The following is a 23,793-nucleotide window of genomic DNA, read 5'->3' as shown; positions in this document are numbered from 1 at the left end:
TGGCAGCTGTAGCAAAAGCAAAGGCACACCATTCCTCAGGTTGCTCTTGAGGTTCTTCCTACTGCAAAAACCTCACGTATATGCTTGCATAAGTGTTGTGTGGGTTCTGAGCTTCAAAGGGGAAGGTTAAAACTTAGCTGGGGCATTTCATACGCATCTCTGCTAAATCTCACCAGGATAACGTTAAAGTGGACATGTGGAGCTCACAGAAATGGTTTTTTGGACAGTGCAATGATGTACTGGCTAGGATATGACTGATCTGCACCCCTTTTCTTCTGCACTTAATGCTCATGGAAATGTAATAGTTCTGACTCTCCTAATTTGTAAATGTTCGATAGTTTATAGTTCAATAGTCTTAGCTTTCATCCAGATGTAAAGAAGTTTGAAATACATGTATTTTTATTCTTAACTGTGTTTTTCACAAGCCAAACCCATACAATGTTGTACTCTATGCAGAATATTGTTTGTGCAATCCTATTATCACAATAATTATCTGTGTATGTTTTCTCAACTGTAAGTTTTTAACTTCGTTGTTCATCTCATCATTTAACAGGTAACTCTTTCCATGTGCCATTAGTAGGACTTTTTCTCAATAGTTGGTTAATATCTTGATGATACGAAATAGTGTGAGAAGTTGTGTTTATTTCTGATACAGTGGACTTAATCTAGCTATATATTTCAATGTGGTTTTCAGAATTTTAAGAATATCTTTAATTCTAACTGAATATCCTCTTTCTCAAGTGATACCTAGACTTGACATAAAAAGTGGCTGTGGAGGTATAGTGTTGGGAAGTGTGGTTTTTTGTTAATCCACAACTGCACTGCTACTGTGTCCAGTCATTCATGAAGAAGGAGAGTGATTAATAAGTATATAAAATGTGTTTATTTTCCATAAGCATTAATTTTGACAGTATTACTAAACTTACTGGAAGCTGTTTGTTTCTTTTTTTTTTACTCCAGCCTATACTTAATTAACTCAAAATCTACATTAAATTTGATTCACCAGCCACTGTCATGGGCTGTAATGAGCTAGCGGTAGGGCACCACTGGATCTATTAATATGACTGTAATTGTTTTCTTTCTAGTCCTTCAGCTTCCTGATATAGAGTGCCACAGCTGTGGTGCACGTAGTGTGGAGGCATCCTTCACGTGGAGCAGGGAGGTGATTAGTTTTACTTGATCAATGAGACAAGGACTTTTTGGAGGCAATCTTTCAATTCTGTTAAATCCTAGCTTCTCCCGCAGGTTATACATTTCAGTCACATCTGGAAGGTTTGGCTCAGACTTGCCCTGGGCCTGCAGTATTTGTTTTACTGTTTGCCTCTGGGCTTGGAGGGGAAGGGTGGTCCTCAGCAACATTGCTTCTGTGTGGAGCTACCAGCATGGCGCTTACACATGGTGCTATAAACCCGGAGCCCTTCTTGCCGTTAAAATGGGGAAATGCCCAAAGCATTTCATGGTTTCCCCATCACGTGCAGGGTTGGCAGCTGACAGGGCCTTTTGTCTGTCTGCGGAGAGCTGGGGCAGTGCTCCGCTCCCTGCCTGTACCAGCGAGGCTCCCACCGGAGCTGGCTTTCACATCCTGGGCTGCATCAACAGGAGGTGAGTGGTAGGTCATGGAGGTGATCCTGCCTCTCTGCTCTGCTCTGGTGAGACCCCACTTGCAGCACTGTGCAGTTCTGGTGTCCTCAGCAAAAGGACATGAAACTGTTGGAGCAAGTCCAGAGGAGGCCACGAGAATGCTCAGGGGCTGGAGCACCTTCTGCATGGAGGCAGGCTGAGAACATTGGGGCTGTTCAGCCTGGAGAAGAGAAGCTGCGTGGAGACCTCAGAGCAGCTTCCAGTGTCTGAAAGGGGCTACAAGGATGCTGGGGAGGGACTCTTCATCAGGGACTGTAGTGATAGGACAAGGGGTGATGGGTTCAAACTGAAACAGGGGAAGTTTAGGTTAGAAACAAGCAAGAAGCTCTTCCCTGTGAGGGTGCTGAGGCGCTGGCCCAGGGTGCCCAGAGAAGCTGTGGCTGCCCCATCCCTGGCAGTGCTCAAGGCCAGGTTGGACACAGGGGCTTGGAGCAAGCTGCTCTAGTGGAAGGGGTCCCTGCCTGTGGCAAGGGTTGGTACTGAAGGAACTTTAACGCCCACCAACACAAACCAGACTGTGTTTCTGTGATTCCCCCAACAGAAGCAATTGGCTCCTGAGGCCCCGAGCCCGCCTCGGGCAGCGCACAAGCTCCCGCGGGCTGCCCGCACCACGGCAACGCACCACACCTCACGTAGGCCCCGCCCCGCCGCTTCCGGTTGCCCTCTCACCCCAAGATGGCGGCGCCCGTGGGACCCGTGAAGTTTTGGAAGCCGGGTGAGGGGCTGTGCGGGGGGTCCTCCCCCCGGCCCGAGCCGAGGCAGCAGCGACAGCCGCAGCGCTGTCCCCGGCGGCTTCTGGGGGTCGCACGGCGTTTAGGCCCCTAGAGCAGCGGAGAAACGTGCTGCCTCTCCGCCGCCGGGGCTGCAGAGCGGAGGGGTCTGTGTGGCTCCAGCCGGGCGTTGCCCTTTACCGGGGGTGGCGGGATTCAGCCCCCCTTCAGCCTGGTGGGGTGGATGGTTCGGTGGCGTCGCTGCCCTTCGGGGGTTCGGGGAAGCGCACAGGGGAACCCCAGGCAGTTAAAGGCAGGTGCGAGGTCCTGCGAGTTGCCACACGCAGGCAGAGCACCTCAGCAGGAAGGAGCCTAGGGAGCCCTGTGGGCTGTGAGCTGAGCGCGGGCCATTGGTGATCCCTGACAGCAGAGAAGGTCACCTGCATCTCGGGGTGGGTGGGGGAAAGCATTGCTGTTGGGTTGAGGGAGGTGATCCCTCTCCTCAGCGCTGGGTGATCTCTGAGCTCCCCAGCACCATGACATGGACTTACTGAAGGAGGTGCACAAAGTGAAGGGCCATGAGTATGGTTGAGATGTGATGGGGAATGCTGAGAGAGCTGGGACTGTGCAGCTTGTAGGGGTCTCAGGAGGATCTTTTCGATGTATGTAAGTACCTCGTAGAGGAGTGTAAAGAAGATGGAGCCAGACTCTTCTTGGTAGTTCTTACTGAGTACAAGAGGCAATGAGCACAAGCTGAAATGTAATAAAGTCAGCTTAAACACAAGAAAACCCTTTTCTGTTCTGCGGGTGGTCAGGCTGTGGAACAAGCAGTCAGGCAGATTGTGGGGTCTCTGTCCAACTGACTGAGGACCTGAGCAGCCCCTGTAAGTGACTCTGTGGTAAGCAGAGTGTTGGCCTAGAAGGTCTCCAGAGGTCCCTGCCAGACTCTGCTATGCTGTGGCTCAGTGATCATTCCTCTGTGGTCTGGGCAGTTCGGTACCTTCCCATTTGCTTAGTCCAAGGGGAGCTTGGTGGATGTGAGTTTGGCAGGTTTAAAACATTGCCCACTCTGTTGTGGTATGCTGTGACTTGCAAAGCTATTTCATAGTTAAGGTTAGTTTAGCAAAAAGCTTCTTAATCATTTGAATATTATAGTAATATGTTGTAGATGCAACTTGTGTATGTATGGCAATATGATGTCAATAGTGTATTGAAAAAAAACATAGAAAATGCTGTGAAAGAAAATTGGTACGTGATGAGCAACAATGTTCATTAATTCTGCTGATTTGTCAAGATCCAGATATTCAAGTCCCTGATTCTGAACTTCTCCATCTGTAAGCTACTAGGAAATAAATTAACTACCCCAGCGGAAACCAGGATGCCTGGGGAGTGTATAGTTCCTGGAACATTGCTAATCACTCTTCTAATTCAATCAGTTTGCTATAAAACTTGAATAAGGACTAACTGTTTTTAAGCAGTGGGAGAAATAGGAAAAGCCCAAACAAGCAAATCCTGCAAAACATGGGAATCTTCTCTTTGCCCTCAGACTTTCCCAGTTGAATCTGTAGCTAGAGATGTGATACATTCTGTTACTGAGATGAGGGTTTGTTTCTAGTTCGTTTGCATGATTCAGCATATTTGATAGTCAGTAGTTTTATGGTAACCTGCCACAGGAATAAATTAAGTTTAATTTACTGAGGTAAATTCAGATATGAAACAGCTGGTGTATCTCATAAGCATGCAAGGTTGAATGTTTATATGGTTGTTATTAGTTAAGGGAAGTTCTGTTAACTGTTTGAATGGGTGGCATAAATTCATGGACATACTTCTGGGAAGGGTATTGAAGTTGTATCTGAACTGTTGCACAGAAAAAGAAGAAAGTTCCCAAGGTCTTGCTGTATATTTTTACTATGTGGTTTTTCCCTCAATTATCATATTTTAAAAATCCAAATACTTATAGATTTCTATTTAACCAGCAGAAGACACAGATTTCATTTGAAAGAATTTGTTTACTGTAGTTGATATTTTGATTATTTTAATAGGAAAGTTAGTCTTTTGATATATGCTGCTACCCATGATTCCTGCTTATCAGAAACTTGTTTATTTTGGTTGTATTGTGTTACACAGAAGTGTTTTCTTCCAGTTAAAATTAACTTATGTTACGTAGGCACAGAAGGTCCTGGTGTCAGTGTCTCAGAGGAGAGACAGAGTCCTGCTGAGAGCAGTAGCATATCTGTCATCTATAATCCTTATGCTTCCCTCTCTATTGAACAACAAAGACAAAAGCTGCCTATTTTTAAGGTAAAAAAGTTCTTTTGGGTATATTAAATCTGTTGTATGATGTCTGTCTCTTATGCCTTTTTTGAAAGAGCAATATATTATCACTTTACAACATAAAGTAACAATTTTATTACCTTGATCTCTTTTTTTTTTTTTATTGGAATTGATTGTCCTGGTTGACAGCTGTTACTGACAGTTTTACAGGCTGTCTTATTTACTATATGTTCTATATGTCACTTACGGATTTCTAAAGGGCTGTTTAGCTTTCGGCAGTAAATCCATGTAAAATGAATTTACTGTCTCTGCCTGATATGTAAATATTGTCATTAATTAGTTTCTTATTTTTGTACACATCCGGTTTTGATACTTGAATGTCATCTTCTGTTTCAGCTAAGAAATCACATCCTTTATCTAGTGGAGAACTATCAAACTCTGGTGCTTGTTGGGGAAACAGGTTGTGGGAAATCAACCCAGATTCCACAAGTAAGTGTCCGTTTAACTTGATAAAATCAGGTATTCCCTTGGGGGATTTTACATGAAACGTTAAACCAGCAACCCAGAACTGCACTGTGAGAAGGGAAGTCCCCTGTGCTTGTGTGTGCGACCAATAGGAGAGAAATAGAAGCAGCTGGCATGTCTGTAACGTAAAACCTTCTTCCACTACAGGAAAGGACCGGAGACAACACATACTTTATTCTGGTACAGATAGTAGTCACTGTGCCGCAGTAGGTGTTGATAATCAGTAATGTTTAAAATTTTGTTGAAAATATGTTTTTAAGTAGGGAAATAAAGTACACTTTCCTTAGGAGCTTTCCTGTTGGAAATTTTTCGAATGTTGCATATTTCATGGGTTTGCAAAATTTTCTCATTTGTGAAGGGAATGTAGAAAGTCTGAGAATGTTTCAAAGTCAGTTCTTGAGTAACTTGGAAAATAGCAGACCAATGATGAATGTCGTCTGCATCAGTGTGACTGCAGGGCTTGTGCTGCTTAGCTTTTTTTCTTCAAGGGTTTATAAAATAAAGAAGAGAAAAATTAAGAAGTTAAAAAATACTTAAGACTAAAAGAACTGCTCTTAGGTGCTTTCTGAAAGTATATGTGTTTAGGAGAGATTATATTATACTGTATTACTTCTAATTGTGGGATTAATAACACACAAAATCTTTTAAGTAACTGATTTGCCTGAGGATGTCCATCAGATGGTGTCAGAACCAGCAGAAAGCGCACAGTGTAGAGAACTAACACCTCACTGCAGTCACAGCGTGACCAGTTCATTTCTTACCCTCCATATTTGTTTGCAGTACCTAGCAGAAGCTGGCTGGGCAGCTGAAGGAAGAGTTGTTGGAGTGACGCAGCCTCGTCGGGTTGCTGCTGTTTCAGTGAGTTTCTCCATGTCTGTATTTTCCCCGTTTAATCTCATTATAACTTCCAGTTTATTAGCAGGAATGGTGTTGGCATGTGCTCCTGAATGAACAGATATTTCCTTCCTCACAGAATTGCTGGTACGATATGCTGAATTCAACTAGATTAGTAGGTCTTGCCAAAAATTCCAAGTCCAGAATTGCAGATGTAGAAGCTTTGAAAAAAAATTGGGTGGAATCAGCAGAACTGTGTATGAAAGTTAGACCTGTGGTTGATTCTGGACTAGAACTGTGTGTGAACCTTAACTTTTTCACAAAGTAAAGTAGTGATGTAAATCTGTGTACAGTAACATAGCTGTTGAAAGAAAGAGGAGGTTGTGTACCTCTTTCTAGCAATTCACACCAAAGTTTTTTGAATCTCTTTTCTGTATTATTTTTTTGTTGTAGGTTTTTCTTTGTATGTTTTTTTTGGTTTGGTTTTTTTCCTTGTAAGATTGTCATGGTAAAGAAACGACAATTTTATTGTGAGAACTCTTACTGTATAAATAGATATATATATATATCTTTTCCTATATAGACATATAGATATATAGATCATATAGACACATATATATAGATATATAGATATATAGAATATACATATAGGATGTCTGGGAAAGCATAATGTCAGCTAGATGTACTACAAGAAGAAGAAGAGGGGATGCCAAGGGAAACAACTTGTACTCTCTGATAATAAAGAATAAGTATAAAAAAAGTCTGTACGGAAAACATCCAGTACTCCTTGTTTTCATAACTGCTGCCAAACACTGACTCGGTGGGCTGAAGTTTCTGCTGCAGCATTCCTTTTACAGAAAACTGTGGTGCTGTTTTGTAACCCTCATTTTGCTTGTTCTTTATAATGTATTAAAGTAAGTGTACCTGCAGCAAATCAGCTTATGCCTCCCATGAAAATGTAGTAGACTGAGCAGCTGTACAGCTTGCCCTTTCATCTCTTCCAGTATTCTTTGATCATATCCAACATGGAAAGGGAAACAGCAGTGATCTGCATCTTGTGCTTTGGGCAATCTGCCTGCAGTGTCTTCCCTTTTCTCCTTCACAGAACATCCAGCTGACAGTGCATAGTTTTACAGGAGATGTTGTGTATGCTGCAATGTTTTCTCACAACAAACTTAGTTCTCTTTTCTCTTTCATGTCTTAACACATTATTTTTAAGCCTAAAATAAAATGATTACTTAAGCAGGGGTTAGTATATAGACACAGTAGGATTTTCCTTTGAAATGCTGTTGGAGACATGGACTGTATGGCTCTTACAGGGAGATGAGAGATATAGTTGATGATTGCTTTGTCTTGAATTAAAAGTGATCTTTTATTTTAAGAGGTGTTATGTATTTATGTTATGTAATTATTTATATTATGTATTATTTATATTATTATTATTTATATATTTATTTAATATATTTATATATATTATTATTTATAATATTATATATTATTATATTATATATTAATTATATTATGTAATTATTATGTTATGTATCTGCTTTCTCATCTAGAGTATGGGGGGGAGTGTCAGAAGTAAAGACAAGTTGTTGCAGAGGCATAAGGCACTGTTTAGAAATTCCTGAACTTCTGCTTGGATTACCCAGGCTGACAATTATCCTGAATGCTTGGGCTGAAAGTGATGGAGTGATAAGATTCTAAGTGAAATAATGAATTCACTGCCTGTGGGTATGGTTCAGAATGTCACTCAAATGACTGAAAGTAGCTTGCCCTTGGAATTCTGCTAGGACTAATGTATGTATTGTGGGGTTTTATTGTGCTGTTAGGTATTAAATGTCTTTGTAGCTTGCTGAAACCATGGCCTGATAATATCTAATATTCTGTAGAATAAGTCTAAATAACTCAAGATTTTTAGCTAAAGGAGCTATTGGCCTAAAACTGGTCCAGGGTAGTACTGTTGCTTCTTTTAATTATTCTGCCAGTTCTCTGTTTTCTGCATAGAAGATTCTCTATTATTAAAAGTACAGTAGCATCTTTATTCAAAAAAAACCCAAACCAAAACAAAAAGGAAGTCTGAGTAAGTTCAGGGACAGATCAGCTTACCTGGTAACTTCTTTCTGTATGCCAAATCCCTGCATTCATTCCCTTTTTGCATGCTGACTGTGTTCTTAAATTGCACTCCCACAACTGCTGCTAGGTGGTCCTTTCTTAGCGTTGTGACTGATGGAGTAGCTGCCTTTGTAGGTCTGTCAGAGTGCTTATCACAGAAAGGTATCTCTATGGCTTTCCTGATTAGAAGCAGCTTAAAACATTTACTAAGTTATACTAAAATATTTTAAAGCATTTACCAATTGTATGTTCAGGATGCACTGTTTATGTCAAACAGAATTTTGTGTTAGAATGAAAACAAATAATTCTTTGGAAGCATCAGCTCTATTTCCTGTTTTGATGCAAATTCTCTACAAAATAATGATACAGTGAAGAAATGTGCTGTGAGCTGTCTATCGTTTGTAAGAATCTTTTTTTCTCAGATTGCAGGCAGAGTGGCTGATGAAAGAGGTGCAGTGTTGGGGCATGAAGTTGGATATTGTATTCGGTTTGATGACTGCACGGATCCACAAGCTACAAGAATTAAGGTGAAACATGAACAGTGTGTGGTTACTCTGAAAGGGTTAGCTGAAACTCTCCAAGTACTTTTACAAAATTAATGAGAACCTTATGATGCCCAGTAAAGAGAATATATACATTGCAGTTTTCCAGGTGGGTATCCCGAAAGTGTGCTTGGAGAAGCTGTGGCTATCCAAACCTTACTAAAGCGTGTACGTGTTCTTTTCTGCTAGACTGGCAGCTACCACTGTGAAATTAAAGGGGATTTTCAAGGGAGATGTGACCAGATATTGGTACAGTGCTAGTGTGACCTGATGCATCACACAAATTCATAGGGAAAGGCTGCAGTGAATCACAGCTGAAGTATCCTCACCACCCTAAAAATAGATTTTGGTTAAAAGCGCAGATTAAACATGAGATGAGTAGGCTGACTGAGTACAATGTGATGTGGATTCAATAGTAAGCTTTGCAGCTGTTCTTCAGTACTGTGAGCAATGTTAATGTTGCTTCTGTTGGTACGGATGAGAGTTTGCTTATGCTGGAACAGCAATGATGATGAATGAGGCAATTTACTTAGATTTTTGATTTCTGAGGCTAGTAGCCCTTTTAAAAGCAGAAGAAGTGGAGATGCTTGTTCATTAAATGCAGCTGAAATCTTCAGGTCTTTTTTGGGATTTTTTTTTTTTTTTTGGTTGGGTTTTTTTTTTTTTGAATGTGATGATTAATCATTTGGAGTTGGAATTCTGGAGGTTTTCACCTTGCATGCCAGTTCTTGCCTAGTTCAAGGCCACATTTGGAATCCCAGGTCAAACTATTGATGACTACATAAAGCTGGTTGAGTTTCCATGGGCTAGTAGGAAATATTAAATTTAAATGTTGCGTTTTGTTGACGTGTGAAGGGATGTGTTCTGGTCAGATATTACGTGGTCTACTTTGAAAGGGTCAATATTGCATTGACATGCGGGATGTTACTGGTAGAACTGATTTAGCTATGTTACAGACAACAGTGAAGAAACTTCTATTGCCATGTTCCAGTGCTGCCAACCTGTTATTTTATTTTTTAGTACAAAAATAGCTTAAATACTGATTAGAAACCAGTCAGTCTGATCTCCTCTGGGTTAGCATTCAGAAACACAGGCAGTCGGGAGGAAGCAGAGACAGGACATCTGACCGGAACTAACCAAAGGGGTATTCCATACCATAGCACATCATGCCCAGTATAGAAACTGGGGGGAGTCACCCAGAAGGCCCAGATTGCTGCTCGGTTTGGGCTGGGTATCGGTTGGTGGGTGCTGAGCAATTGTGTTGGGCATCACTTGTGTTTACTGTTTTTTTTTTCCTTTCCCCTTTCAGTTTCATATTCTCTCCCCTTGTTTGTTCTCTTATCACTATTATTATTAGTGGTAATAGTAGTATTTTGCATTATACTTTAGTTACTGGACTGTTCTTATCTCAGCCTGTGGGGTTTACATTCTTTGGATTCTCCTCCCCATCCCTCAGGAGTGGGGAGGAAACAAGAGGGGAAGTGAGTGCATGGCTGTGTGGTTCTGAGTTACCAGCTGGGCTTAAGCCATGATAATGACAATAAAAATCACATGACTAATTAAGACTACTTGGTGGGTGTTGTTTACATTTTTGTTTGCGTTCACTTTTAGTTTCTAACTGATGGTATGCTGGTGAGGGAGATGATGGCTGATCCTTTATTAACAAGATACAGGTAAGGAACCATGGAATGAATGCTTGCTGAAGTGTAATTTGATAAACAACTGATTTTTTTTTTTTTTTTTTTTTTAGGCTGAGGAATGTTTATTATAAATTAAATACCAAAAGATGTGAAAATCACTTTAGGAGTTTGACTGGTTGATGTTATAGAGACTTAGAAAATCAGTTGATCATTGCAACACCAAGCTCAGCAAGATTTGCTACTGTGGTTTTGGAACAAAAGCTAAATGGGCTTTAGAAGAATTGTTTAATTTACTAGTTTTAAATTAACTTTTTTTCTGATGCCAATCAAATTAAAAATAAAAAATCACCAACAAAAGCACACATATTCCAGTATGCAGACAAGCCGTGCAATGCAGTAAAGCCAGACCCTTTTTTTTCTACTCTTTTCCAAAAGCTAGCCTGAATAAAGAGCAGTGTGTATGGGCCACGTTATCTACATTTTTCTCCCTACCTTGTTTTATGGCTTTTTTTTTTAACTTCCACAGTTTTCTAAGTGGATTTGCACAGTAATAGTCCAGTAGCAGATTTCAAATAATGGTATTTCTGGAAGGTGGGAAGACACTGATTCTAGTGTCAATCATCAAGCCATTTCTGAAATCTTAATCTTTCTGCTTTGTTACAGTGTCCTCATGCTGGATGAAGCCCATGAAAGGACGCTTTATACAGATATTGCCATTGGCTTACTGAGAAAGGTTATTTATTTTAATGTTCTCTGTAACCATTTTCATTTTCATCCTTTTTTTAAACCTCTGATCCTGATGGCTGATTAGTGAATCCATTTGAGAGAGGGTGATTTCTGATTCCTTATTATCCTACAGCATGTTGTACATGCCCAGCTATTTACTGTAGACATCTGTCACTCAGGATCTTCGTGTTTCCTCCCCCCAGTGCTGAAATGTCTCCTTATTAGCAAAATGGTGGTCTTCAATCTGCTGCTGCTGATCATGTGAAGTGATCTCATAGGGGGTTATTGTTGACTTTCAGCCTGGTGAAGATCTGACTCCTACCAGAAATTAAGAGTAAACAATAATGATTACAGGCTGAATGGCATTAAAATGAATATATAAACCTCCAGCCATCAGGCTGTTAGATCTGTGGAGTGATGAGCGTGCTTCAGTTCCTCAGCTCTTTTGTATTGTCAAAGTATTTTTAAAGAGAAGTTATTGGTAATCTTGGTTTTAGCCTTTTATCTCAGAAAATAGTTTTTATTCTAGATGTTCTTGGTCTCTGTCCTAGATTCAGAAGAAGCGTGGGGATCTTCGACTGATTGTGGCTTCAGCCACCTTGGATGCAGAGGTATAGCTCCAATGTCATTTGAAATGAAGTGACCTTAAGTGGCAACTCCACTTATATATATATGTGTGTATATATATATTCTCTGTGGGCCTTGCTTCTTACGAAACATTACTGCTGTTTGAGTGGCAAAGAATAGAGGAAAGAATGCAGGAAAAAAGTCTACAGTAGTTAGGTTGCTGCATTTGGTTTTCATTTTGTATTAGCAAACTTTCTGGAAGTGAATTTAAATAAGAATCTGCTTCTCATATATTGAAGTCTCTGTTTTTCTTCCCCCTCCTTCCCCCACTCCTTCCAGCCCTCCACTGGTATTGTGTGTTCCCTTGGCTTAATCTAGTCTAGTAAGAGACATTGGTTTAGCTCTGTTTTGCTGATGGCAGTAATTTGAGACAACCACAGGTCAGTAAAAGTGAGCGATAAACGAGTAGATTCAATGTCAGTGAGATCCTACTAGTTCCCTTGATAGGCCTGTGGAAGCTTATGTAACTTACTACAAATGTTGTTAATTTACTGTTGAGTAGGAACAGAAAACATGCTCTTCTAGATCAGAGCAGTGTTTCATCCAGCCCAGTGTTCTTTCTGGAGCAGCAGCAACAGTAGGAGATGCTGTTAGGGAGAGTGTGGGAGCCTGTCCAGCTGCTGTGGGTCTGTCTGTGAGCTGCCTCAGCACCTGTAATGGTTGCAATAGAGACATTACACAGTGCATTCCTGCGGTTTCCTTCTAGTCTGTGTTTATGGACCTGCTGTTTGTTAATTTGTCTTCAAATCTGCTCGATGAAGCTGTAAGTCTTCAGGACATCACATGAGAGCAATTTTCAGAAGTTTGCCACCTGCTGTGTAATGAAGTACTTTATTTGATTTCTTCCTTTTCTGCTCATTTCTTCAAGGACCTCCTGGTTCTATTAGTGTGGGATTTGCTTTTTTTTTTTTTTTTTTAACACAACAATAACCAACACCAGTTTTACATTTACTTTATTTGTCACCTTTGATTCTGTGCACCTCAGCTGTGTGACTTTTCAAACTGTTGCTCCCCAAGCAGAGCCCCAGCCTTTTCAGTCTCTCATAAGGCAGCTGCTCCATTTCCTTTATTGTGTTCCTTGCGCTTCTCTGTACTTTTCCCAACTCCTCTCTGTCCTTCATGAGATGTAGTGTTGAGAGCCTGTGTGCAGCACTGGAAGTGTAGGTGTACTGAGATTTCCTTTAGTGGCAAATATCATATGCCATAAATTTTTGATTGTAAGCTCTGGTAGCACTTGCATTGCTGTGTATTCTGTACGTTAGATAATGTTACAGTACTCTGCCTTTGCAAAATTTTAACTGCCAAAAATAGCATGGTTCAAATAGCTTACAGGTAATGTTGAAAATAATAAGAGCAAAATGATTAGTATGACTATATTAACGTTTGTTTAAATACAGAAAGTTTATGGTATCTCTGTAATGGTCATGAAAGCCAAGATGGATTATTTGGGTTCTTAACTTTCATTCTTTTACTATTGTGCATTTAAAATACTTTGTGGCAATAAAACTGAATTTATGAAGGTGTCTCGCAATGCAGAAGACAAAAACCAAAATCAGCCTAAGTGCTTTTACAAAGTGAGATGGTGGCGTTCAGTAAGAGCTGTAAAATATACTTGCTCATCCAGAAATGGATGAGAATATGCAAGCCCTACCTGAAACTTTGAGGACCAATAATTTCTAAGTTCTTCTTAGCTTTGACTTTGCTCCTGTTATAGATCCAATAAGAAGTTTGTATATCTGCTTTGTCCAGTAGTATCAGTTCTTCTAAGTAACTTTATTACCTCTTTTTGAGCTTTGCTTCTCAAAAGCAATAAACATGCAAGACTGTGTGTGTGTCAAGTGCCTTACGCCGGACAGGAGAAAAGGCAGCAGACCCCAAATCTAAAATTTTTAAATTGGCACTGTCAAATTTATGAATAGAACACCCAAATTGTAGTAATTGAACTTCTTCATGTCTTGAGGTTTCTCCCTTCATTCTTTGAAATATCAAACTGAAAGTGTTTCTTTTTATTTTAATGTAGAAATTCAAGAATTTCTTTAATCAAAATGATACCGGTGACCCCAGCAAAGATACCAGCGTGATCCTTACAGTGGAGGGGAGAACGTTTCCAGTGGACATCTTTTACATACAGAGGTGTGTCTGATCTTGTCAATGGTGCTTAGGAGGGTGTGCAACTGTGGTATCATTTGGTCTATGTTAGAGCTTAGATGTTCCCAGAAGGTGTAACCTTCAATCTGGCAAACATTTGGATATTGCTTATAGCAGCTGACATGTTTTTAGGCTTGCTGTAGTGGAAAGGAAACAAATTAATTGCTGATTCCCAAGGATGCATCATGAACTAAATGTGCTGTGGCTGTTGTGTAGTTCCAGAAGCTAGCTTGCTTTTTGTTCCTTATGGAAATGAGGAGGCTGTACCTATTTTTCTGCTAATGTCTCTCCTGTTTTCTCCCTGTAGTCCTGTTCCAGACTATGTAAAATCAACTGTGGAAACTGCAATGAAAATTCACCAGATGGAGAATGATGGTGATATACTAGCATTTTTAACTGGCCAGGTACAGACATAAGCAATATTTTTGCCTTACAATACTGAATTGTTGACTTTGCGAAGTGGCCTGAGTCTCCTGCCTTCCTTAGCTGTGCTTCTTTTAGTCACATTAAAGATGACAGACATTTTTACATTGATGGGAGCGGAATTAGGCCAGTCACAAAGACTTGTAGAAAATGTATGGCCTGGATTTATCAAAGCTAGTGATGAATAGTTTTTCTCATTTAATACTTTCAGCCTTGTTAATAAATGGAGTAGTGTGGGGGTTTTGGTGCTGGTCACACCTGCAAAGTTGTTAAATTGACAGTGAGTCATTGCTAATAGTTAAGGCAAATGGAATTTACATTTGTTGGGCTTAACATCATTAACATGACAGACAAACAAATTTCTGTGAGATACGAATTTACTTGTCTTTTCCTCTCTGTTTATGCCTGTCAGCTCACTTTGCAGCTGAGGAGTAGCATATCATTTTTCCAGTAAAGAGCTACCTTGAAGAGCTTCAATGACATCTTGCATATTTTCAAAAGAAAATTCTTCGTCCTCCCTATTGATGTAGTTTTTGGAAGAATGAGTTGGGTATCTCAGGAGGCTATGTCTGATCCTTTTGTTGTCTGTGTTTAAGAGTGAGATGCCACAGTTGATCTCTGAGATTAAGCGTGAGGTTGAGCAATAGGTGTTAATGAAGTTACTATGTCATTTCTGCTCAAGACCCACAGCATTCTCCACTGTCAAAATAGATTCGCCTCCCATTTTGCTTTCACAAGTTGAGATGGAGAGGAAAATATACCTGCTTTCTCCTGAGCTTTGTTCAGTCCTTTCCTGGTGATTTTGCTCATGTATTTGTGGTGTGACATTGTCTCAAATAACAATGAACAAAAATATTAATATGAACACATATTTATTATGAATAGCAATTTATGCAAGAATATTACGAAATTGAGCTAGTCAAAAGATCCCAGGGTTTGAACAATTTGAACTGGGGTATTTTGGTGCATTTTTTATATGTAGGTGACAGCTATGTGGTGTTGAAAGTGAAACCTCTCACATTCTGTCCCCTGTCATGCTCTGGCTTTAGGAGGAAGTGGAGACTGTTGTTTCTATGCTCATAGAACAGGCTCGGGCCCTCTCACGCACTGGAATGAAAAGACACCTCCGTGTTCTCCCCATGTATGCTGGGCTGCCTTCTCCTGAGCAGATGAAAGTGTTTGAGAGAGTTTCTCACAATGTCAGGAAGGTAAGGCTGCTGTGTATGTCTCAATTTCTACCACCCAGAGGGGTGTCTGCATTACACAGATTGTATGTATCTGGCTCACATCATGAGACTATTGCAAACACTTACTGAAGGAGTCTTTCTGCATCTCATAACACTGCCTATCAGTTTTCAAACTGTGAACCAAGAGCATGTTCTCTGGCTTGCCTTACCACCTTTGATCAGTCTTAGATGTGTTAATTCTAACTTTTCTGTTAACCTCATCAATTTTCAATTTTCCAGAGTCTTTGTATAACCTCGTATTTGTCTATGTCCAGTTGCAGCTTCTTAATACTCTTAAGTCTTTTACCTGGTTTTGTTTCTTTTTGTGGTCTGAGTGTCTATGGCTGTTTTCTGCCTGTAATGGAAAAATTAGTGTCAGAGTGTGTAAGTGCGTGCTGTGTTTTCATCTAAGAAACAAGTAAAACTTGCTTGGTTTTAGTAGAAGAAAAGCTTTTATTTTTTTTATTTATTTTTTTTTCTTCTAACAGTCTGGTTCAGTTATTTAATGTCACAGAACTATATAACTGGTCATGATTAATGCTTTCTGCTAAGGCAGAGCCTGTGTTGGGGCTGAGATAAGCCCACAGAATTACACAGGGGTGACTTGTTATAATTTTGTTCATGCTGCAGACTAAAAAGTGGAATTGTTCATCTGGTGTTGGAGAGCATTGAGTATAAATAAACCACAGAACCACAGAATACTTCTTTTCTCTCCAGGGTATGACATTAGTCAATTAAGTTCCAAGATTTACTTTTTTAATTTCAGGTGATATAAGGACTAGGTTTCTCTCTGTCATCTGGGAATGATTATTTTTTAATATTTTAGGACATAAGTGTATCTCTCCAGGGATACTGAACGTGGGACACTTAACTGTTCTCCTCCTATCCCCTGCCTTGCTCCAGTGTGACAGGGAACAGCTCAATAGAACTGAGAAGAAAGAAAATACTTCTTCTTACATAGTTTGCTAAATAAGAACACCTGATTTACAGTCAGTTAATGATTTTCTCTGCAAACACTGCCAAGCTCTTCTACAAAGAGAGAATAAATTTGGATAAGAAAGTGATTATGAAGCTGTAAAAACTGGGCTATTTCAAGCTGACAGCTCTGTCTGCTGCTTTACTGTATCCTTTTGTACTCCAGAGTGTGTTTACTGGAACTATCTGTTACTGAGATCTTTCACGTGGCTTGTATTTGAGTCCTGGTTCACTGATGCAAGGCCTCGATGGTGTAATTGAGACAGGGGAGTTCACCATATCCTCACTGTGTCTGTCTGTAGGTGGTAGTTGCCACCAACGTTGCAGAGACCTCCATCACGGTTCACGGAATCGTATTCGTAATTGATTGTGGGTTTGTGAAGCTTCGTGCCTATAACCCCAAAACAGCCATTGAATGTCTTGTGGTGGTTCCAGTCTCTAAGGCTTCAGCTAATCAGAGAGCAGGACGTGCAGGACGGAACCGCTCTGGTAAATGTTACAGGCTTTATACAGGTCAGTAATCTGATATGTAGGGAAGGTGAACTTGCTGATGTGACTTCCATTTTGCTTTACAGTGGTTTTAGTGTTATATAAAGAACAAAACTGTGTTTTTTCTTTCAGCAGTAGATAGAAGAATGATAAAAGATACACAAGCGAGTCCAGAGGAGGCCACAGAGATGCTCCAAGGGCTGGAGCAGCTCTGCTCTGGAGCCAGGCTGAGAGAACTGGGCTGGTTCAGCCTGGAGAAAAGAAGCCTCCTTAAAGGGTGACCTTAGAGCAGCTCCAGTGCCTAAAAGGGGCACTGGCACAGGGTGTCCAGAGAAGCTGTGGCTGCCGCATCCCTGGCAGTGTTCAAGGCCAGGCTGGACGGGGCTTGGAGCAAGCTGCTCTAGTGGAAGGTGCCCTTGCCCATGGCAGGGGTTAGAACTGGATGGTCTTTAAGGTCTCTTCATCTCCAAACCAGCCTGTGATTCTATGTTTCTAATATAAGGACTGCTGGAGCTGCTGCTGCAGATTTCTGTGAAGAATATTTCAAGTAGAAGTGTACAGGTGGGGCAACTGCAGAATCAGCGGTGTAGCCAAAACCATTGAATTTTCTGTTTAAAAAAAATCGTCTTTAAAATGCAGTAATTGGAGAAAGGTCATCTTTGAGTTAGAGTTCTTTCAACACCTGTTAATTCATACTTGATAATTTTAACTTGAAACGGGTATGATTCTGTGTTCTTGACTGTACAGGGTCTTGACTGTACAGGGAGTTGAAACTCAGTCCTGAATGGCTTTGTTTTCTCCCACTACAGAGGAGGACTTTGAAAAGTTGCCCAAGTCCACTGTTCCCGAGATGCAGCGCAGTAACCTTGCCCCTGTCATCTTGCAGCTGAAGGCTTTGGGAATCGACAATGTGCTCAGGTTCCCCTTTCTTTCGGTGAGTTGTAGGCTATAAAGTCTGTCATCTTTCCTTACGCGGAAGGAAAATCAGTAGATGACTTGTTGGTAATGCACAGAACTATTGCCCTGTTAATTTGGAAAGCATAACTTCTTGTCAGCTTTGGGCACTGGGAATCAACTAGTGCAAGTAATGTGTGTGACAACTTAGAAACAACAACTGTTTGTATTCTAGAGATTGCTGTTCAAAGTATTGGCAAGTCAAGAAAGGCCTAGAAAGGCAAACTGAGATTCTACAAACTAACTGTAGTCCCTTTGCATTGAATTTAACAAGAAAAAGGCAGGGGGGAGGGAAAAGGTACCTAGAGAACTAAACCAGTGCTTGTCTGTTTTGTTAAAAAGAGCAGGATCAAGTTTTAGATTTGCTTTCTGTAAAGTTTCTAGCTACTGTTGTATTGATTTGGAAAACTCACTTGGTGGCATTAGAAGAGAAAGTTAAGCAATTGTTCTGATCTGATGGTGGTGAGCCTGTTGAGATGATTTTGACTCGCAGCATTGCAGTCAGTGGAAGGGTGAAAGGAAGAGTCTGAGACCTCTTTCCTCACTATACAGGAGTAGAAAGATAGGTAATTAGAACTTCAGGATTTTGTAGAAGAGGAAGACCTAAGAATTTCTGTGATAACTCATGTGTTCTGTGATGATAACTTTAAATAATGAGCTTTTTTTTTTTCTCCACAGCCACCTCCTGCCCAGTCAATGGTGCAAGCTTTAGAACTGCTGTATGCTTTAGGAGGTGAGAATATTATGCTTTGCTTTATTTATAGTTAAGTTACATGAGATATGAAAAAACCTATTAATTTGGATTTGGTGATTGGATGGACATTAGCCAAACTTGCATTTGAGAGCTATGCTTTGAGAAAGGGATAACACAGCCTTGACTGGTGGAAGCTTTCTGTTGGCATGTTTTTAAAGTGTACCTCAGCCTCCTCTGAACTTACTTTCTTTTCCTCCAGTTATTCCAGACAGGTAAGCAAGCAAAAGGCAGCAGTAACTTTCTGGGAGCAACTATAAATCTATTTCATAGAATATAAACTACAAATTAAGTGTTTAGATGGGCAAACATATTTTATAGCTATTATCTGTGTATTTCCTTGCACCTTCATGGAAGGAACCAGCTATTTATCTTTGGTAGGAACAGGGCTCTGAGCTGATGAGGGTGTTGGTGTGATTCTCTTAGGCAGATCCTCTGTGTTTCTTCAGACCTTACAGGGGGTTGGAACTGGATGAGCTTTAGGGTCCCTTCCAACCAAAACTGTTCTAGGATTCTATGAATTACTAATCACAGCTTGTTCTCAAATTCAGTAGAGAGTCTGAACCATGTTCTTAGTCATATGGTTTGGTGTTAGGTAGTTCTGCGAGGAGCAGGGAGCACGACTCAGTGGTTCTTAAGGTTGAGTCACTTGCAACTTGAGGTATTCTATGACTGTAAAAGTGTTAATTTCTGTTTTATTCATTATGCTGCTGTAACACTCAAGTCACACTGTAGTAATATTTTCATACACAGTTTTTGATTCCTTTTTGTTGTGAGTGGAATGAATGCTGCCTGATTTTGTTTATAGGAAGGGCTGTTATATTGTTGGGGCATTTGACAACTATTTAATCTTTTTGAATGCAGCAAACTTAAACAAAACAACTTGACACAAGAAGTAGTAATCAAAATGAAACAGTCTGACTCTAACTCAATGTTTGTGGTTAATTCAAAGTTAACAATATTTGCCCCATAATATAAACATGAAGAAAAGGGTAGTGTGAAGGAGACTGTGTAAATGTTGGAAGCATCCAGAGGTTTGTGACTATTTTGACATCACTTAGAAATGCTGTGTTGTAACTTGTGGCAGTCTGCTGTCTTATTCTCATGGAGCTGTTATTCTCTGCCTGGCCATGATTTTGCTCTGTGCTGATTCAGTTCCATCTTGCAAAGGAGGGTTTTGCTTCAGGCACTTGGTTCTTGGCAACCTTTCCAAGCTTGGAACAAGGACCTTCACAGTGGCTCAGAAGCATGTTGCAAGGATGAATTCACAGCCAAAACCACCTGGGGAGATGGAGAGGGAAGGTCAGAAAACTTACTGATTAGCTGTTTGATGTTTTGGCAAGTGTTACTATGCTCATGGTAACTTCACAGGGCAGTACAGAGCTGTCACTCTCTTGGCTGCCCAGCTTTTGTAGCAAAGCAGAGGAGTGCTGATGTTGATGAAGATGGAAAGAAATGTGTGTGGTGTTCAGATTCACTCTTAAACATTGCTGAAGTTTAAGGTGTTAGATGGTTTATTATGGAGATTTTCTATAAGTTGCAGAGGTGAAGCTGCTCACGCGTTTGCAGCTGCAGTAAGGATTACATTTCTCTTATGCAAGTGTGAACCTGTATTTCAACACTTGCATTGTAATTGCATGCAAATGTGCAGTTTAGGGTCAGGACCCTACTGTGCCAGTGCAGTGCCAACAGAAAAGCAGATGCTCTTCAGATTGAGATAGTTCTGTTGAATAAACACATCACTGTTTTTAGACTGATTATTTTTACAGTGATACAAACTGATTACATCAGGAGTATCTCTTCTCAGCCTTCTCCTTTGATGCTTTGAAAGTCTGAATTGTCAGTTGAAGTTTATTGTTTTTAAGCATCATTTAGGAAGTAAATAAGCAGGTAGAAAATGGATTTATTTTTAGCTTTGCTTCAGATCCAAGGTTTTGTTGAAGATTCGTTTGTAAGTTGTCACCTATCAGAAACAACCAGTCTACCTAGAAATAGAGTGTTTTAGTCCCTCAGCCTGTAACATACTAGTGCCACAGTACGTGAATAGTTTCTTCTGAGCATCTTCAGTAAAAATCTTTGCAGTATCTTTTCCTAAGATCTCCAATTTCCTATATAGATACAATAAAGTGGTTGCTTCCAGGATGATTTCAAGGCAACTTTTACCTGTTCTGAACTAGTATCCATTGTAGGCTTACTGCTGCAAAGACATCTGTGCATGAGCAAAACTGCATTGAGATTTGTAAGATGAAGCAGAAGCCAAAGGGTTTTGGCTTGATGCACATGGAGAAAGTTAAAAAGATGGTAATTTATCCTTTTTGCTAGTAGTAATGCAGTTACCCTTCTGTAGATGAAAGACTGCATATTCTAAGGTATTAATTGTGGTAGCACTTTAACCTCTCATATTGCACTGGTTAAGTGAAAGCTGTCAGACCTTCATTTTTGCAGCGTCTGTGACTTGGTGTTTGTATCACTTCATCATATCACACAAGCTGCCTTTTGTGCCTGCTTCTGAGGAAAATATTGTGACATTATGTGAAAGGCCTGTTAGGTTTGGTTGGACAGTGTAAGGGTGTGGCAAGTGAATTACTACGTTGCCATAATAAGTGAGATGATAGCATATCATATAATAAACACTTGATAGAGATATCTGTGGTTTTAGATATGCTGACATGAGTTATAAAAGATCTCATTCTTTGACTTGATTTGTGGTTTTGCTTTCCTCTGGGAAGCAGGGCTGAAGTACAACTGTGGAGGTTTTGGCACCACAGTTTGACAAATAATGTTTATATAATGCATGGGCCACAGTTGCGTTTCCTCAGTTCTCTCTGCTGAGGTTACTTATGCAATCAGCAGTGCCCCAAAGTCCTTTTCATGGGCTCTTGCTCATCCCAACTGTAGCTTTTCTCTTGTGCTCTGCCTCCTTGTTGTACCTCATACAACTTGGTTGACTTGCAGTTTTCTTCTGCAATTCTTACTCTTTGCTGCCTTTTGTAGTGAGCTCTTTTCTTCTTGCTGTTTTTATTAATTCTATTTCCTATGTCCTCTTGCAAAGGAAATGTTTTTCCATTTAAATCATTCCTTGAAATTTCAGCATAGTGCTCTGAGTAGGAATAAGACCTAGTGGCTTGCATGGGTAAACCTTACTGCAGGTGTTTGACTGTAGGAAGCTACACAACTAAAATGATAAATGTGCAGGGTTGCTCTGTGATATCTGGGAATCAAAAAGCAAGCTGTCCTGCCTATCTGCTGTCCCAACTCCAGTAAAAAGCTTACAGTTGGAATGTGGCTGACAGTTCAGTTACTGATGCATGAGGCAGACTAAACTGTAGGCAGTCTTCATCAGCTGCACATCTCTAGTTTAGGTTATATTAAAGTTAAAATGATTTCCTCCATGAGCTCAGCAGATGTGACTCAGAAAAATGATGCCCTACCCCACCACCCCATCAGTGCTTCCTCTTTCTACAGTTGTGCCTGTTCCATAACTGTGCCCTTTTTTATTCTCATGAGGACTCCTGCTTCCCATCCGCGTGAACAAAGATGTTGCTAAATACTTAAATAGGAGATGCGTAAGTCTAACAGCTAATGGGCACTCTGGACATTGCATTGACTTTGACTGCAGATTTGCTAAGTCTTTGGCAGTAGCAATGGAACTTGGTCAAAATGAAGAAACTTGTGTGTTCAAGTATGTTTGAAAAAAGGCAAAACAACCCACTGGCCCACAGCAAAGTAAATGGGAATTAAGGAGTGCCTTAAAGCTTAGTTTAATATACATTCAGCACCTCTTAGGTGCATTTGGTGTATTTTTGCTTGTAATTTTTGCTTTTTAGTACTTATTAAATCCTTAAAGAAGACTTTCTGTGCTCTTTTACCTGCATCATTGCTATATTGATTAATATGCTGCAGGTTTGGATATGCACTGCCGCTTAACAGAGCCTCTTGGAATGAGAATAGCAGAGTTTCCTTTGAATCCTATGTTTGCAAAGATGCTTCTGGAATCAGGTAGGAGGAAAAAATATCAGATTTTATTCTTAGTTTTGTGATGAGGAGAGGACACTGCCACTTGTAATGCTAGTGTAGTACTAGACATTTGCTGAATTTGAAACAAACTGCTTCATCTTGGTATGGTGTTTACTGATAAAAATTGGTTAAACTTGTGGCTGTCTCTAATAAATCTAACAGATTTGTCTTCCAGTTTTTCATTAAAACATTCACTGTTATACTAAAAAAATCCAGCAGTTCAGGTATTTTGGTTTTATGTATCATAAAATATATTCTTCTTCTTTTGCTTTTTATTCTGTATGAGGGTAAGTTGAACGGAAGGTGATTTCCTTTACTGAATTTCTCCTCAGGAAATTTTGGCTGCTCCCAGGAGATTTTGACAATTGCTGCCATGATGCAGATTCAGAACATCTTTGTGATCCCTCCAAATCAAAAGTCTCAGGCTGTAAGTTCAGTTGTCTCATTTTCTTTTGGTTAGTTCCACATTTCTGGAATTCTGCCAAGTATTTTATTGAAAACTGTTACAGATTGCAAGTTTGTATGAAAATAAAACAAGGTCTTGAACTGTGCCTGTTGGTTATAGGTAAAAGAAGAAGCTGAGTAACAGTGGGAACATCGGAGATCTTTGCTAGTGCTAAAAGCCTCCTTCTGAAGACTAAAAATATGAAAGTTTATAAGCCAATATTGTTCAGCGTATGAGTTGGCTAAAAATACCCAAACCTCCACAAATACCACTTCCTTTTAAGAAGAAGGTATTACGATGTAGCAGGAGCCTCACTTTAACGCATCCTTCTCTTGGATTTTGGGGGTTCATTTTCAGTTCATTTTTCTAATTTCACTTTTAGAAGTGCTCCTGAATATAGGTGGGCTAGTAAAATATTGCTGTTGCCTAGAGGAACTACCCTGTATGGTAAGAACTGCAACAGTCACCAGAAAATAGGGACGTTAAGGGAACTGATTTTTGCAAAAATCAGTTTGCTTATTAAAAACTATTTCCTCTTCTCTAGGCCAGGCGACACAGAAAGTTTGCTGTGGAAGAAGGTGATCATCTCACTATGCTTAATGTGTATGAAGCCTTTGTCAAAGTAAGTCAGTTCAGGCGTAGGTGGACTTGCAGGAATGGGAAGAACTTGAAGTGTTCTGGTTGAATTCAGTTCTGATTCTTGAAGTTGTGGATACAGCTTCCTCAAAGCT

At 40.2% G+C, this 23,793-nt stretch overlaps 1 protein-coding gene across 3 annotated transcripts in view; it reads left to right on the top strand.

The window, feature by feature from the left end:
- The first annotated feature begins 2,292 nt into the window (after window positions 1–2,292).
- Window positions 2,293–23,793, top strand: part of DHX35 (DEAH-box helicase 35) — a 29,427-nt gene continuing 7,926 nt past the window's right edge. The window contains exons 1-17 of one of the 3 annotated variants that reach the window (XM_080627988.1): window positions 2,293–2,356; window positions 4,519–4,652; window positions 5,022–5,114; window positions 5,931–6,008; window positions 8,522–8,626; window positions 10,253–10,314; window positions 10,945–11,014; window positions 11,559–11,618; window positions 13,655–13,767; window positions 14,090–14,186; window positions 15,255–15,413; window positions 16,709–16,919; window positions 17,705–17,829; window positions 18,528–18,582; window positions 22,504–22,599; window positions 22,950–23,044; window positions 23,607–23,684. In XM_080627988.1, the coding sequence (XP_080484114.1) occupies window positions 2,317–2,356; window positions 4,519–4,652; window positions 5,022–5,114; window positions 5,931–6,008; window positions 8,522–8,626; window positions 10,253–10,314; window positions 10,945–11,014; window positions 11,559–11,618; window positions 13,655–13,767; window positions 14,090–14,186; window positions 15,255–15,413; window positions 16,709–16,919; window positions 17,705–17,829; window positions 18,528–18,582; window positions 22,504–22,599; window positions 22,950–23,044; window positions 23,607–23,684 (1,671 nt within the window). In that variant the 5' untranslated portion in view covers window positions 2,293–2,316. The remainder of the gene's footprint in view (window positions 2,357–4,518; window positions 4,653–5,021; window positions 5,115–5,930; window positions 6,009–8,521; window positions 8,627–10,252; window positions 10,315–10,944; window positions 11,015–11,558; window positions 11,619–13,654; window positions 13,768–14,089; window positions 14,187–15,254; window positions 15,414–16,708; window positions 16,920–17,704; window positions 17,830–18,527; window positions 18,583–22,503; window positions 22,600–22,949; window positions 23,045–23,606; window positions 23,685–23,793) is intronic. The other 2 variants (XR_013957877.1, XM_080627987.1) reach the window with 2 other exon arrangements.

This window comes from Psittacula echo (genome assembly GCF_963264785.1).
Source record: "Psittacula echo genome assembly, chromosome: 12".
In the NCBI taxonomy this organism is placed as follows: Eukaryota; Metazoa; Chordata; class Aves; order Psittaciformes; family Psittacidae; genus Psittacula; species Psittacula echo.
The sequence above is the reverse complement of the archived record's forward strand: the minus strand, read 5'-3'. Positions and strand labels throughout refer to the sequence as shown.